At 50.3% G+C, this 16,910-nt stretch overlaps 1 protein-coding gene across 7 annotated transcripts in view; it reads left to right on the forward strand.

Annotated features, from left to right (window-relative positions):
- Window positions 1-4,003, forward strand: part of AREL1 (apoptosis resistant E3 ubiquitin protein ligase 1) — a 42,066-nt gene extending 38,063 nt beyond the window's left edge. For all 7 annotated transcript variants that reach the window (XM_027570100.2, XM_027570104.2, XM_027570105.2 and 4 more), the window contains 3 exons: window positions 697-786; window positions 1,170-1,345; window positions 1,451-4,003. In XM_027570100.2, coding sequence (XP_027425901.2) covers window positions 697-786; window positions 1,170-1,345; window positions 1,451-1,553 — 369 coding nt within the window. In that variant the 3' untranslated portion in view covers window positions 1,554-4,003. The remainder of the gene's footprint in view (window positions 1-696; window positions 787-1,169; window positions 1,346-1,450) is intronic.
- The last annotated feature ends 12,907 nt before the right edge of the window (window positions 4,004-16,910 follow it).

Consider the following 16,910-nt stretch of genomic DNA (forward strand, 5'->3'; position numbering starts at 1 on the left):
AGGGGAGGGGCCTGCCTTTTCTTCCTTGTATTTCTAGGCCATGTCCAGAACAGTCTCAGTCAATACTTGGTTCTCTGTTTGTTTTTTGTTTCAATTCCAAATAATCTGCAGCAGTAGTTCTTTGGGTTATTGGTTTTTTTTTTTAATTTATTTATTTTAGAGAGAGAAAGAGCACGTGTGCGCGAGCAGAGGGAAGGAGAGAAAGGGAGAGAAGCAGACTTCCCACTGAGCACAGAGCCTGACACGGGGCTTGATCCCATGACCCCAGGGTCATGACCTGAGCTGGAATCAAGAGTCGGACGCTTAGCCGACTGAGCCACCCAGGCGCCCCCGCACAGCAGTAGTTCTAAATTAGAGGTGCACATCGGTAACGGGAAGTTTTTTCAAAATACACAAGTTCCTAACCCATTCCTGGAGATTTTGGTTCAGCAGGTCTAGGGTAAGGCCACGGGCATCTGTATATTTTTTTAAAAGCTGTGTGATTTTTTTTTTTTAACCACACTGGTTAAGAACCATTGGCCTGTTAAAATTGATTTTCCTAAAGCAGAGTTCTGGCATTATGTATGATCTCACCTTCTGGTCTTTTTCCTGGAGTTTCCTTTATTCCATGTTTTGCATGTTAACATAGGCACTTTGGACCCTTTTTGGGGTGTTTGTCCTCCGACTGTCCTGGTAACACCTGACTGTCTTCTCCAGCTGCTGATGTGTGGGACCGGGGACATCAATGTGTCTGACTTCAAAGCCCATGCAGTGGTTGTTGGTGGCTCATGGCATTTCAGAGAAAAGGTAAGTGGGCCAGACTTCTTTTCACTGGGTTTGTGCCATGTGGCAAGGAAAGACTTTAGAGTCGGAGAGACAGACACTTCAACTGGGGGGAAGAAATGGTACACGAGGCAAAGACAGCTGGTTGTCCAAGCAGAAGGGAGCCCTGGTCCCTAAGGGTGGCTGTGCCATCTGCCGCAGGAGTGGTACATCAGAAAGGCTGAGAGACAGAACCAGCCAGTCAGAGGCCGCCCGCTGCTGGTATGACAGGGTAAATGTCTAGCATAGTTGTCGGCTCTCACCGTCACTACCCGTGTCCCGCACTTCCGGGTATCCTCTTCTTTCCCCAGGGTCCAGTGCCAGGCTGCACACTGAGTATGACCCCCACCTTGTGCTCTCCCTGCCAGGTCATGAGGTGGTTCTGGACCGTGGTGTCCAGTCTGACCCAGGAGGAGTTGGCTCGGCTGCTACAGTTCACGACGGGCTCCTCTCAGCTACCACCCGGAGGTTTTGCCGCCCTCTGTCCCTCGTTCCAGATTATTGCCGCTCCGACCCACAGCACGCTCCCGACTGCGCACACGTGGTAGGTCGCACGGTGCCCAGGGCACACTCTGCTGGGGGAGGCTCTTCCAGCCCTGGCCAGGGTCTCCGGCGGTATGAGTTAATCACTTCTCCCCTTGCCCTTCAGTTTTAACCAGCTGTGCCTCCCCACGTATGACTCGTACGAAGAGGTGCACAGGATGCTGCAGCTGGCCATCAGTGAGGGCTGCGAGGGCTTCGGCATGCTCTGACCACTTTCCTGCCACCCCCCGGGCCCCCGTGCTTCCTGGAGCACCTGGGTGCGCCTAACACCATGACAACCACCGACCCTAACGCGTCTCCATCGGCCAGAAGCTGCTGCATGCTCCCCCATGTCTGGAGGACTGGCTTACCTACGAGCCGGGTTGCTCCCTCGCTGTCCCCCCCCCACACACCTCTCCCCCCACCGGCCACTTCGGCACGGCGTGGAGTCTGAGCGGCTCACTCGTGAGAAGAGGGCCACACTGCTGTCACTTCACTTGGTTCTCAGAAGATCTTGGGAGCTGAGGGAGATTACACAAATGGCTCGGCTTCCTTAGCAGGCTGGGGCCTGCCTTGCTCAGCCTCCTGTGCAGATGCCCCCAACAGGTCCCTCTGCGGCCCGCACTACTTGCCCTTCGGCGACATGAGTCCTTCCTGGGCGCAGGGTGATGGCCCCTTCCCGCCGGGAGCCGGGAGAAGCGCAGATAGCAAGTGGCCCACGTGAGCAGTCCTCATTTTCGTTCCTCTGCCCCAGGGCGGCCTCAGGTCCACCACTGGTCTACCTCGAAGGGGGACTGATGGCACAAAAGGAGCTTTTTTTGTGGGGTCAGACCTGGAAAAGGAGCTTTTTTTCCCTGAAGGCATTTCTGGAAATGATCAGTAATCCATAAAGAACTCTCTAAGCTTTTTCTTGAGTGTGAGCCAGTGAGAAAAAACAGATCCAAGAATGTGAAAGATAGCTGGACCATAGCTTCCAGTGCTGAAAATGATTTTCCTTTAGGGCACGTCTAGGCCTCTGGTTGGCCTGGAAGACTACTGATGTTTGTCCCTGAGTTTGTCCTGTACACTGAGGTGTGGCTGGGCCTGGCCACTTACCTCCACCTTATGCAGTCTGCTAAGAGCTAGGGATTCTTTAGCTTTCTACGGAAGAAAATTTTGTAGCAAGGGTTTGGGGTAGTAAGAATAGCATGCTAAGACTCCCTGACTCTCTCCTTGCTTGGTATTCTCTGGCGGCACTGAGGCAAGGGAAAAGGGACCAGTGGCTGAAGTGCTTAATCACAGGTCTGCGGGGTCTGACAGCAAACACCCAGCGGCCCACTGACCTCCTTCCCTCTCTAAGCCGCCAGCAGGAGCCCCCGAGGAGGGAGGACCATCTAGCAGGTTCACTGGTACACAGTGACTGAAGAGAACCTGCCGCTGGCTCTTGGAAAGTCACACCATCCTTTTTCGTGACAATTTGAATGCAACCATTTTCAAGACTCAGTATCTCATCAACTTCCCAAATCTCTGTTTTTTTAAGAAGGCTTTGCTGCAAGCTACCATTCTCAACGGGGCACTCAACCCTGACTACAAGCCATCTTTACTGCCAAAACCAGCAAGTCCACAGAGTCCAGGGATGAGGCGGGGCTTGTGGCTGTGCCTTGGCCTCCTGGAAGCCTGTCTGAGCCCTCCTGTTCCCAGGGACCACGAGGAACCAGCCCTCCTGGGCTGCTCCTGTTGCGGCCTGACCTCACTCCTTCGCGGTTGTCATTTGTCCTTGGCGTGGGTGCTGACCTCACTCGTTCTTGGGTCCAGGATCCAGCATCAGGGCCTCGACACCCCCAGCCAGGGTCCTCCATGCCACACGGTCACTGCTGTCCTCAGGGACCAGGACAAGGTGCTGCTGCTTGCCCCAGCGTTTTCCCATGGGACGAATACAGGCAAGTTTCATCATCACCCTGCAAACATGATGCTGTCCTTCGGGCCTAGAGAGGGGTTTCCAGCTTGGGGCTTGGGGGCTGGTTCTGCTGTCTTTGGCAGCTCTTCTCTTCTGGATTTTGCGTTCTCCCCTCCAGTGGCCCTCCGGAGACCAATGCTGGAGCTCGATTTGATTTTCTTGGCGAGATCTGTCATTTTCAGCTCTGGTCATAGCACTTTTTGGCGCATCCTGGGTGCCACTGCAGCCCGGCTGTGACAGTTTGCAGCCCTGTGGTGGGCCTCAGCCCCAGGGTCTTGGTTGAACAAAAACCCTTTGGTACTATGTTGGTTTTCTATTCTTCCAGTGTACTCTGTCTCCTAAGTCTGTTCCAAAGTATCTTTGCTCTGTTTGGCCTTTTCTTTTACCTTGTTTTCTAACTCTGCTGTGGTACCAGCCAGTGTGGGGAAACGGTACAACACGTCAGAGACGGGGAAGAATCCCTGTTCCTTCTCGGGCCATTGTGAATTTCACGTTTCTTACTTTGGCCGGTTCTTTGATTTATGCTCCTGTGGCCCAGGTACTTGGGGGGCCATGTAAACAGCTGGCCTTGTAGTGTCTTGGAAGGAGACCAAGCAAGCACCGAGTGAACACCAAGGAGAGCATCAGCATGTTTTCTAGAGACCCAAGCGCTGCTGCAAATCCGTCAGGCCAGGCCAAGGGGCCAGACCGCTGCAGCGACAGTGTAAATATTTTGTACAGTAAATAAATCAATATTGAAAAGGACTAAGGAGCAAGTGACTTCTTTAAGTGGCGATTCAGGGCTCAGACTGGAGGCGGGGAAGGAAAAGAAAGATCTACAAATGTTTTTGCATATCCCCAAGTAAATCCTTCAGAAGCCATGAGCTCAGGGTAGAGTGTACCTGCAGAGCCCTGGCCCGTCCTGGGCTTCTCACTCTTTCACCCTTCCCTCATTGCTGTCCCTGATGCCAGGTGGGGCCACGGTGCAGGACACGGGCTTGTGCTCAGCTCCTGAAGGAGAAACCAGTTTGGCAAGAGCAGAGGATGTCTGTTCTCATGAGTCTTTTAAATGTTCATTTGTTGTATGACATAAGAAACTCGGCATAGAAAATTTGGAAATGAAAAGAGCCCAAGAGAAATCATTCACCTGCCATCCAGAGGTAACCACTGTTCACTGACGTACATAGCCTTCTGGTTTGTGTACAGTCACCTTTATTTCCACACCTCCTTCTCCCAAGTGAGCTAGGCGTGGCAGACAAAATCACTGCTTCTCAAACGTTTGTGGGTGGCAGGCGGTACCAATTCTTTTGCAACCAAAGGTAAGCTTGGTAGAGAGAAAACCAAGGGAACCTAGAAGGAAAAGTAGCAGCGACCCTGGCTTTGTTGGGAAAGTAATCACGGTGTCATTAAACATTGGTTCCCAATCTGGAAAGTCAAAACCCTTTGGAATTGTTTTGAAAATGCTGATCTTTGCCCAATCTCCCAGGCCTGGTGAATTGAAATCTTAGTTTGAACACCACTGTTTCAGAGTGCATTCACTCTACTCCCACCTTCTCAAGCTCCTCAGTGATACGAGATGTCCTTAGAAAACCAAAATTCTGTCCCTCTAACTTCATATTTTTAGGTTAACAGTCCTACATCTTTTACACTTGCTGCTGTTGTGGCTTTGAGTGGCTGTGAACATTCATCATTGATTCATTTCAGCCTATCAAAAGTTACTCCTTTTTTTTTTTTTTTAAAGATTTATTTGAGAGAGAGAGCAGGGGGAGGAGCAGAGGGAGAGGGACAGGCAGACTCCACGCTGAGCAGGGAACCCGATGTGGGACCAGTCCCAGGACCCTGAAATCATGACCTGAGCCAGAACCAAGAATTGAACACTTTAACCGACTGAGCCATCCAGGCGCCCCCTATCATAAAGTTATTCTTAAGACTCAAGATGGCAGTAGGATTGTTCTTGAATTAACACTGAAAACTAGTGTCAGCCTCTCATGAGCTGTTACCTCTGACCCACTGCAGATAGAGCCGTCACACCTCTGCCCAGCCACACTTCTCTCTCGTAGGAGCACAATAGAGATTCTCTAGCAGGTGGCTTGAAGCAGGGGCTCTGCTTGTGCTTCACATAGACCCTCAAGCATAATAGAACAGCTCTAGGTGTTCTATGATACTTTTGCTTAAAAATGAATTTACTTTTTTCTTTTATTTTGAGATGTAACATAGATTAAAAAAAAAAAGGTCCACAAGCATGTACAATTTAGTAAATAATTATGAAGGAAACACACATGTAACCACCATCCAAGTCAAGAAATAAAACGTCACAGCACTGCAGAGCAAGTCTCATCCCACCCCTCCAGAGGTAACTATTATCTTGATTTTTATGGTCATTGTTGCGCTGATTCCCTTTTTAAATGGTCTGTCCTAAAAGTCACAGTGGGGAGGGGAAAAATAAGAGGCCCCGTGATCTCTTGATAAGATACTAACCAAGGTCAATTTCTCTATAGTAATTAACTACACATCACAATTAGTTTAAAGAAAGTTTGAGATCATTGTGCCATAAGGATCTAGTTTAGATTCTTGATGCTGAATCTGATGAATCATATTCAAAGACAATAAGGTCTCTCTGCAACGACTTTCCCACAGGTATTCTAAATTGAATACTGCTTTGCTTTTATACCCTGAACATGTTTAGGGGGCTGGTCTAACATGATCGTGATTGTCTTTGGTGCTCAGAGGCAGGTTCTCAAGTATCATGTAAGTGTGGTATTGAAAATGAGTCCACGCTAAATTGTCTCAAAAGTTGTGAAATGGGCTAATATTTCTGAGTTAGAGGACTGAGTCTGTGCAGAATCTAACAGAATGCCATTCCAAAGTTACCCGAGAGCTTTGTTGTTTTGGGTTGGCGTGCACAGGGGGTGGGTTTAGAAATCCACAGGGGGTACTGTGATGATGTGGGTTTGTGTGCGATAGGGAGGTGCCGCCTAGAGTGAGCTGTGCCTTGCTGTGAATACTTCTCTGCCCCCTACCCCAAGTTCAGTTCACTTGAATTCTGCTCCTATAAGAACACATGGTGGTAGCTGAAGCAGGGACCTGGCGCAGGTGTGGTCTTTACAAGATGGTCCCTAAATTCCTGGTAAGAAGATGTGGAGGACACAGTCTCTTTCCAGATGGCAGAGGAATGATAGTTGTAGGTTTTTGATAGGGCATCTGAAGGAACTTTGGTGAAGTTGTCCAGGTTGTCAGCAGAGTCCACCAGCTGCAGCACCTTCTTCAACACAAGGTAGCACGTCATGGAGCAGGGATCAAACACATCACAGTACCGTGATAGCCTTCACCTTACAAGAGCATTGTGGGGCTCCCCTTCTAGTTCCCTTTGTTGCCTGCCTTCAGAGAAACGACGGATGGATACTGCATCCAGGATGAAGCCTTTGGGTGTGCTTGCTACCCAATTAGCAGACCAACGTGGTCTTCATAATCTTCGGTGACCATGAATGCCTTTAGACCGGGGTCAGCTGGCAAAGCAGGCAACTTTCTGAGTGAGCAAGGTCTTAGGACTTCATCTCTTAGGGATGACTCTAGGAAGAAGTAAGTCTTGGACGAGTCGAGGAGCTAGGTGAGGAGATAACATCATTGTGTCCTTGACCAGGTGGCCCATCCTAACTTGCTTGCTATGTCCCTGACTCCAGAGCCCCCGGGCCTGTTAGCCTCCCCTGCAGCAGAGGCATCTGTCATTCGGCCTGTTCTTAAAGAAGATGTTCTTAGACACGTTTGCATCAAGTGGGCAGAATGGGGCTCTCAAAGGACAAAGAGCCGTGAATTGATGAGTCTGAACATTTCTGTTTTATTTTTAACTCCATGGTTCAACTTTGGGCAGGACAGTCTTCTTTCAGTATTTAGTTTCCTGACCTGTGAAATGATGTAATTAACTAAATAAGAAAACTGACTAATAGCTTAGAGCTCTTGGAAGGTTTTCCTATATATAGTATGTGTGTTATCATATTGACCATGGCTTAGGGCCCTGGAAATTTCCATGGCAGGAGGCCGTATGGATCTAGGGGCAGTGGAGGATGCTAGAGTGGATGACTGGTATGGGATAGTGGCTCTTGTCCCTGCTTGCCATGTTCAGGCAGGCCAGAGAGAATGGGTATTCAAGACATCTAGCCCAAACACCTGTGAAAAAGCCCCCAGGTCAGAAGAGACCTCCTCTCCTTCCTTCATATGACCCTCTAAAGGCCAAAGAGGTCTGTGAGGGGACTGTATTTCAAACTTATTTCATGTGGCATAGGAAACCCAGTGATCAGCAACCTAATACTCTTGACTTCCCTTAGCTCATCTAATTACCAAATCATGATAGTAGCTGCTACTTTTTTTTAGTTCCTCCCTTATGCTAGGAACTTTAATAAATATTATCTTACACTGCAATGACCCTGCAAGGTAGGTCTTGTTTTCTCCATTCCACACAAGACACAATAGACTCAGGATAAGTAACTGCAGAGGTTCCTTAGCTGGTAAGTGGCAGAGCCATACTTGAACACAGGTCTGTTTCATGTCAAGACCCAAACTCTTCACATTGCTCTTTGTCTCAGGCAAATTAGCCTAGACTAAGGAACAGCCCAGGTACTGGGCCACCAGTGCTCACTGACTCTGCCTTACGTTTGTTTGGTGACACTGTGTGACAGATGAACATTTTACACCTCTGTCCTACACCTGTCAGTCACTTGAGGATTTGGGATTTACGGGAGGGAGAAGGCCCTACTCCAAGAAATATAACTGTTGAGGGGAATGCCTGGCTGGCTCAGTTGATAGAGCATGGGGTTGCCCACTTTAAAAAAGAGAGAGAGAGAGAGAAAAGAGAAAGAGAAAGAAGAAAGAAAAGAGAAAGAAAAAGAGGTAACTTTTGATAGTGGCTTTAAAATCTTTTGCATGTAGAAAGTTCCACAGAATACCAACTAATGGCTTGAGTGAAGTGACTTCCAAGTTTAAATGAACCTGCATAAAGAATACAAGAAATTCTTGAGGAGGTAACTGAGGGGAAAAACAAAATCCTGAAATTTTAACGTCCCCAGTTTGGTAGAAAAAACCACAGATCTCACACAAGTGAAATCATTAGAATGAGGTCAGACATGCCACACAACACCCTGATGCTTATCTCTGGTAACTAACTCTGTAGAAAAAAGCCTCATTTAAATAAATCTTTTGTCTCTAAACTTTCCTTACATGAAACACAGCACCGTTTGGTAAAGGCCAAATTCCTGGTGGTTATCTCACTGAGGAAGCAAACATTTTCAAGAATGCCAGTTAAAGGGAGACCTACCCCTCACACAAGACTGATTGTGTTGGAATTATCAACATAGCATCTTCCCCAGGGTGGGGGTCCTGTACCTCTCCGGGATGAGGTCCCCATTTCTACAACCCCCCGCCCATGTCACCTGCATTATGGATTTTGCACATGAAGGAATCTTTCGGAATCTTCCCATCCTCCTCCTCCAGACCAGCAATGTTCCCTCTCTCCTCAGAACTCCCACTCGAAGGAATTGCCAGGACATTCCTGTTTGCCTATTAACAGAGTCGGGGATATCAGAGTATTTGCAAGCCAGCTAGAGAGCCTTTGATGGCTTTTATGTTATGTTGAAAACAAAATGTTGTATTATTGTGTAAGAGGAAGATTGTGTGCGTGTCATCATTTTGTGCTAGATCTCATAAGTTCTAGGTCTAACCTGCTCCAAGTTGTCATTTCATTTCCTGTAAATGTACCTCCCCTGCCACAACCACCACCAAAAAAACCGAACACCAAAATCTGACATTTCTATTCCATTACTGGGTTTGTGGCCTCCCTTTTCCCTGTTGTTCTTTGCACCTCTGCACGTTAGCAGACTTTTCCCGTGTATCAGGCAGGCATTGTGCTGCGAGCTAGGGACACACGAGACAGAACGTGATCCCTGCCTCTGAGCAGCTCACAGTCCTGTCTGGGGAGACAGACATGAAAAATCCAGTTCCCTTTGTTTCCTTCCCCCAAGGCTTGAGCACCCAAACCCCAGTTTGCCACCCATCCCCATAGTTTCTCTCATTCTTGTTTAACTGGGGTGGGGGCAACATTTCTGTTTATGCATTTGGAGACTTTCCATAGTACAGGACTAATGGCTGCAAGTGAAATTTGTCTAGCTCCTAACATGTATACAAAGGGAGGGAATTTATGATCCCTGTTGATTTTCAGAGAAGCAAGAACCTTTGCAAAGACGGATTCCAAACTAGGAGACCCCCCACTGTCCCATAAATAGGCCATCATCTGAGCAGGTCCTAGGAAAGGCTGGGAAAGGGAACTCTGCTATCTCAGGACCCACTCTCCCCTTAACCTCCTCTTCCAGACAAAGCAGACCTGAAGTGTTGACTTTGGCAGTGAGAGGACTGGCCAGTAGCCTGCAGCTCAGTGAATGAAATTAAAATCTTGAGTAGGGAGAGAGAGTTACCTCCAACACTAGCAGCCATCAGAAGGGTTCGTACAGAGGTGGCCGAGGAAAGAAAGTAACTCCATTTCCAGTGAGTCCAGAGGCATGAAGAGGCAAATCAGTTTCATGAACAGCCATGAAATTGATTGGTTGAGACCATTATGGGTGGAAACACTGAGCTTCACTCCAATTTCCCTTCATGTTAATCACACCCAGGAAATTGAAGTCCTTCCTCATCTCTTTGTAGTGTGCTATAGCTGAGGCCTATTCCTCTCTGGGGTTTGGACAAGTTGTAGTGTTGGTTCCCCCAAGCTTCTGAGCTGGATCACAGCTGGATGGCCATTGCCTTTAGGAAAACCTTGAGTCTTCTTTTCCTGGAGGGATTTCTCCTCTGATACTTTGTTGATGATGATGCAAGCCTGTGTCTCCTCAAATACTCAGAGCACCAGGACTAAACTTGGGTATTCTCCCATAGATCTGGCACTTGCCATCCTGGTCAAGATGGACATGCCATGGACCCTGACAGGTTCCGGAGGTGGGTGTGGGTACAGCAGCCGTGCGTGCATCTGCCTATTTCACCGTGGTTCTGGTCTCAACAGTTCTGACTTTTGATCCCCGAACACCCTGAAAATTGTATTGTTTTGGCGGCCAAACCGTGGCTTCCAGACAGCCTCTCATACCCGGAAGCAGCGCTTTAAAACTCTTTTGTCAGGCCGTATCTGGAGTTTTGGCTCCAAAAATGCCATTGTGGATTAGCTATACGGGGATGAAAAAAAAAGCACAACTCCAGTCCTGCTTTTGGGGCACAGGCTGGGCTCAGGGGCTTGGCGTGGTGGGTGAAAGGGGCCAAGATAGTGGTTGGCACAAGGATATGGAGAACTCTGGAAGCGGAGCCAGAGACTCTGAGGACTGAGGCCCAGGAAAGTTTGGCATTAGTAAACCTGGGTATTTAACCAGGAACAGTCCCTCTATTTTTCTCAGCCTTGGCAGCCGGTCAGAGCAACAAGCAGTTCTAGCAAGGTCCACATCCTTCCTATTGTCTCCACCCCAACCTCACTCATCGTCCCAAACATCTGCTTCAGATTTGGGCCCTTGCCTTCTCCCTCATTCCTGGACCAAACCGCGGTGGCGAGCATGAGGGCGAGGGGCAGGTCTGCAGGTGTGGGATGGGGAAGACGAGGAGGTGGGAGGCTCTGGGAAAAGTCCTTTAGAGGTTTTATTTCAGGTGCCGCAGAAGGATGAAGGGTCTGACTTTTTTTTTTTTTAATGTAAATATATATCACCCAGATCTAACCAGTAAGTTGTTTCACTTTTTGGATAAAGGGAGGGTGGGAATTGGGACCAGCTGGGGACATCTTCGGGCCATCACAGGGCCTGCTTTTCAAAGGTAGCTCAGAGTCACTCCAGAGGGAGCAAAGTGAAGTGATTAATGCCCACAGTGAACAGTCAGGAAGTGCTAATGAGGTAGTAAACATTCTTCTCCAGCTCGCAGCTGCGTGGAGGCTGAAGCAGAGGCAGGCGAGGCTAGCCGGGGCCTGGAGGTGGCAGGAAAGGAAACAAGCCAGAGCTAGCGGCCACAGCAGCCTCGAACGTCTCACCGCGACAAAATCAAACTTTCCCTAGCGCCTGCCCTGAAATGTCAGTCCATTTGATGTTTTTTAAGATTTATTTATTTATTTGAGAGAGAGAGAGAGAGTGCACGGGGGGAGGGGCAAATGGAGAGGGAGAGAGAATCTCAAAGAGACTCTGTGCTCGGTGCAGACCCAACCAGAGGCTCAGTCTCAAGACCCTGAGAGATCATGACCCGAGCCAAAACCAAGAGTCAGACGCTTAACCCACTGAGCCACCCAGGCGCCCCTGTCAGTCCATTTTAAGAAATGGACAGAAACTCCCCAAGGGAAAATACTGGGGAGCCTTAGGGAGTAATCTCAGAACTCTTAGAATAGTGATAGCCAGCATCTAATACTGCGCCATGCCCTGCCCAAGGAACTGCCTGTGTTAACTCATTTAATCTTCACATCAATCTACAAGGTAAAAGACAAGTACTATTTCCACATTACAGATGAGGAAACTGAGGCACAGAGAAGTAACTTGCCCAAGGTTGCATGTCCAGTGATGCGTCTAGGTGTCAAGCTGGTCCTGACACTTTATCTGCCACGAGCTTGAAGGAGGTGGAGTTTGAGGACAGGAGAGTCAAATCCAGAGAACGCTGGGCAGAGAGTTGCTAGTGTTCTGCTCATCTGCCAACCCCGAGACAGACTGTGTGGTCCTCTGACTCCCGGGGCCACAGGGAGCCAGTCTGGCAGGTGCTTCTCCATTCTGTCCCACTGTTCTGTGCCTCCTGAGGCTTCTGCTGCCCGCCCGGGGCAGAGCTTACACTTTCCACCCCCCTCTCGGACCCAGATCAGCTGGGGGAGGCGACTCAGAGACTTGCCCAGGGCTCCAGGCCCCGGGTGGGGAAGAAGAGGCGCTGAAGGGCAGGAGCCAGCCAAGGCCCTGTGGGCTGCCAGGAGCACCATTAAACTTCAAAGCCGCGGGGTGGGAACCAAACCCATCACTTGGCTGTGAAGTTGGGAGCCCCAGTGACATACCTCACCCTGGCAGGCCTCTGTCTGCAGAGAAGCAACCGGATGGGTAGCGACAGGCTGAGGGTTGCTTCCAGCTGCTGCAGCCCGAGCTTCACCAGAGCCCACTTCATGTCCTCTCTCCATAGGAGAGAAGAGGGTGCTGGTGAGAGATCACAGGGCCCTCGCCTGACTGGGCCAGAGCCCCACGGACACTGGGTCGCGGGCATGAAATGAACAAGCCCAGGTCATGCCCGCCTTTGTGCCTTTGCTTATGGTGGGCACTCCAGGAGGACTGCTGCCCATCTCAGTCCCTCCCACCGCCTTGCCCTTCAGACCCAGCTCAGGTCAGAGCAGGTGAGGATTAAATAAGAGAATTTATGAAAAATGCTTGCACAGTCTGACACACATGAAGCCTAAAAAAAAAAAGTGGGTATCATATTCTTATTAACGACGGCAAATCAATATGCACAGCTATCTGGCTTTGTTGTAGATTTGAATTTGGAAGATCTGGGTTCCAATCCTGATCTTGCCCCTTCTTAGTTGAATACTCTTGGATAAATTGCTTAACTAGAAAATACTGATTCTAACAGCCACATAGCATACCCCACAGAGGGAGTGTGAAGCTCGAAGATAATGGTTGTAAAAGATGCTTTGTAAAATCACAGGACCTCTTATGAACGTTGGCTTTGCCTTTCCCACTTCCTCTGGCTCACGTGGGGCTCTAACACTGGCGAAGCTCCTATCCCCACCATGCCTGCCCTTTGGGCGATTTGACCCCTGCAACTGGCCTGGCTGTTGTTAAATCCCTTTGCCCCTTTATTCAGCAAAGACAAGCCTGGAATTTTTTTCAGAAGAAAGCTTTGGTTTAAAAATGAAAGGGGTAAATTAAACCAAGCAAACGCAAAAGGAGAGCAATTGGGCTTATGAATCTGATGTCTCCTGCTGTGAAGTCCAACCTTGAGGAGCAAATCCACTTTGAGCCATGACCACAAGCATCATCTGCTGTCCCTCCTTGGCTTTGCCTGGTGGACTTGGGGTTGAGGGACCGCAAAGAAAAGGAGAGCCCAGAATAATAGTGAGCCACCTTCTCTCTCTCTCACACACACACAGGATGTGGCTAACACCCAATTCAAATATGATGTGTCTGAGCCTCCCAGTGAGTCCAGCCCCCAGAGGCAGGCATCCTGAGAAGCTAGGAAGGTGTGCACTTGGGGCTCCTCACTTGCATCAGCCCCTTCCGAGGTCATATATATATTTTTCAAGATCATATATTTTATAATATCTGCCAAAGTTAAGATTTTTAAACTAGTACTTTTACTCTCTCCACCATGATTTCTTCTCCATCACATCCTTCTTGTCAGGTAGGGGGAGGTGGCTGTGGCATCCGGTGGCGTGACTAAGGGAATTTGAGTTGGGAGTGCATTCAGTTGGGCTTACTGTCAGATATTCGTTTAGTTACTGTTGAGAAAACATTCAGTTTTCTCACTAATGCACTTATGCCACGTAATAGTAGCTGACGTAGTTAGAAGTGGCTTTCTAGAATGTTCCCATTGCCCACTGTGGGGTTTCAGCTGATGCAGTGACAGGTGCAGGGTCTGAAGGTTATCACATCCAGGATGAGAAGTACTCAGGTAGGAGAGGAGAAACAAGGGCTTCAATATGCAGATTGTGAAGGAGGGTATTTATCTGAAATAATAAAAAAGTCACAAAAAATTTTAAGCTAGCAAATTTTAAGTCTAGAACAGTAATCTGGACCAGCATCTGGATGTGCCCCTGTCAGCTGCTCTGTGTCTCTGCCCTCTGTGGGTCTGCCATCGCCCCTCCGATGGGATGTGGGAAGAGGAACAATAAAGGATTAACTGCAGGACAACCATTTGGGGTTCCCAGAGACAGAGAAAGACAATAATGATTAAATATGAATTTTATGCCATCTTTTGGCACCTTGTGTGGGTCCCTGGAGGGAGGACACAGAGAGTCCCAAAACCAGTGTCTCGGGTTCTTGGGTTGAGGGCTGAGAGCTACAGGCCCACGACTCTCCTGCCAGCTTCTCATGGCCCTGACCTTTGTGTGTTCAAATACAGAGAGCACAGATCTAATCAGAGTCAGGCGCCTACTGTCACTGATCCCTTAGGAACTTTTGAGAACCGACCTTGACCAGAGAGTAGCTCTGCAGGGAGTAGGGGAGGCGGGACTAGAAAGAGAAGGAGACCAAACAAGGATGTGACATCAAGCAAGAGGCCACAGGGAGACATGGCCCCATGTGCAAGGAGCTTAGGAGAAGGAGCTGTTTATACCCCAACCCCGGAGCTGTCGGTTAGGGGCTGCCCTCGGGGGCCGAGGGCAGAATTTCACAGGCACTTCTCTGACCTCTATGCAGGTGGCCAAAGCAGGTTCTAACAGCTGGAAACAGCCACCAGCAGGTGTCCTGAAGTGGTACAGAGGCCAGAAGATTCGTGCACAGAGTCCCGAGAGCACCTGCTGGCTGTATCTGTGGCCCCGTCTGCTTTAGCTGCACAGGCCGTATTACCTCTAGTTCCCGGGCATCGATTATGTCACTGAATCCTCAGACAGCCCTGGCATCACTCCCAACGTCATGGGTGAAGCTCAGAGACAGGTGCTGTGACCTGCTCCCTCTGCCACATGCTCTCCCAGGCCCTCCCTGACCGTCACCCCCGGTCTCACCACCCTTTGCTTCCTTCACGAGTGGCGAAACCACATGTGGTTTGCTCACCCCGTGCACGCACTGCCTAGCACAGTGTCAGCACGTAGCAGGTGCTCCATGCGTAGGTTCCCAACCGAGGCGTCAGCCACCGCAAGCCTCCAGAGTCCACACCTGGTGGTGTAGTGCGGTGGTCATGCCCACTCCGTGCCAGCCCCATGCTGGGGCCCAACGGGGTGCCCCTGGGTCCTGGGAGGAGAAGGCAGCCCTGAGCAGAGTGCCAGGGAGACAGGCCCCAGCTGTTTTCTGACAGCATCCTCTCTCACAGCCAAGGAAGCCTTTGTGAAACTGCCCTCCAAACAATTCCAGGTTCCTGGGAAGGACAGCAGCCTGCTTGGGATGGCTTTCTGCGCATCCCTCAAGAGCCACTCCCAAAAGTCGTCGAGCGTTCACAGCCTGTACATGAACTTAAAGTTAATGTGTGAGATCGCTAGTGGCCTCAGGAATGTGCCACAAATGGTCCGGAGGCCCTGCCTGAGAGCTCAGAGGGCCGTGGACAGATTCATAAGCGAAAATCAGATCACTGAACGTGGAGCCGGTATCAGTTGGATGAAGTATTTAGACTGAACACAAGCCAAAGAGAAAGCACATTTGCCTTTGGAGACTGTCTGAGGCCCCGCGGGGGTTGAAAGTGAAGGGCTGCTCCCAGCTCTCGGGAGAGCCATGGGGGATACAAAACACAGCGGGTCTGGTCCTGCCTGCCCTTCACCTGGGCCCGTGTCCTCGGGGGAGACAGTGCCGCGGGGTGCTCAGCTGTCCTGCCTCGCGCCCGGGCCTGGAGGCAGACAGAGCCAGCACCCCGAAGGGGACCTCACACGGGAGAAGGGCTGCAGGGGAGCTGCTCTTGCGGGCTCTGGAGCTCCAGGCTGGTTGCCACCTGCCCTCCCCCAACAACCCAGACTAAATAGCCAGCCCTACGGGTAAGTGAGAAATTCTTGGCCTCGGCCTGCCCAGGCCTCTCTGGCTTAAAATCGCCTTCTTTCATGGAGCTGGGGCGTCTGCCCTTAGCCTGTTCTTCCTGTCCCTCACCCCAGGGGCTCGAGCTGATTGGCAGATTTGTGCAAGCATGGAGGGTAGGGGCACTGGCCTTGGTAAGCAGCCAGGAAGAGGCAGGGAGTGAGAGCCAGAGACAGAGCACAGACATGGAGGTAGAGGCCGTCTGAGAGCAAGAGACAGACTAAGACCGGCGGCGGCTGAGATGGAGACAGGGTTGAGACACAGAGAGGGACTGGGAGACAGACAGAGAGAGAGAGAGAGAAAGAAGCTCAAGCAGTGAGAGGAGAGGCGGGAAAACATCCTACAGGAATGCAAGACAGAAATGCAAAGGGAGAGAGAGAGGACCCACAGCTGAGCAGGCTCTGCTGGGAGCTGGGGCTCCCACCGGAGGGGTTGGTCCCAGTGCAGGGAGAGGGATGAGTTCTCCACGATGGGCCTTAGACGCCGGAGCAGGGACTTCCCACATCCCACATCTGCTTCCCATCTGCATCCCACTCATGGTGTATTTGCATCCCCAGGCTTTCTCTCCAGAGCCACAATCCATTCAAAACAAACCTTGGCTTTTCATTCGTAGCTGCAAATCCACACAGACATCTGCAGCTCTTCTGGGTCCTGTGGGGCCCCACAGGCACAGGCCGTGCCAGTGTGGAACCAGGGGTGGGGAGTGGGTGCAGAAGGCAGAGAAGCGGAGACTTTGGAGGAGAGACGGCAGCCCTTTGGCTCTGACCCGGAGAGGACTTGGCGCCCTCACAAAGGGCTCTCAGGAGGCACCTCAAGTCCACCGGACCTCCCAGGCCCTTCCCCAAAGGCTGCACCTGGTGTGCTGGCGATATGACCAGCTTGTCCTTCCCACATCTGGGGGAGGGATAAGCCAGAGCAGAGCCCTCAGCCATCAAGACTGGCCATGTCAAAGCCACATGCACAATGTCCTTGACAAATGGCACTTATAT

This window comes from Zalophus californianus, chromosome 6 (assembly GCF_009762305.2).
Source record: "Zalophus californianus isolate mZalCal1 chromosome 6, mZalCal1.pri.v2, whole genome shotgun sequence".
Lineage (NCBI taxonomy): Eukaryota > Metazoa > Chordata > Mammalia > Carnivora > Otariidae > Zalophus > Zalophus californianus.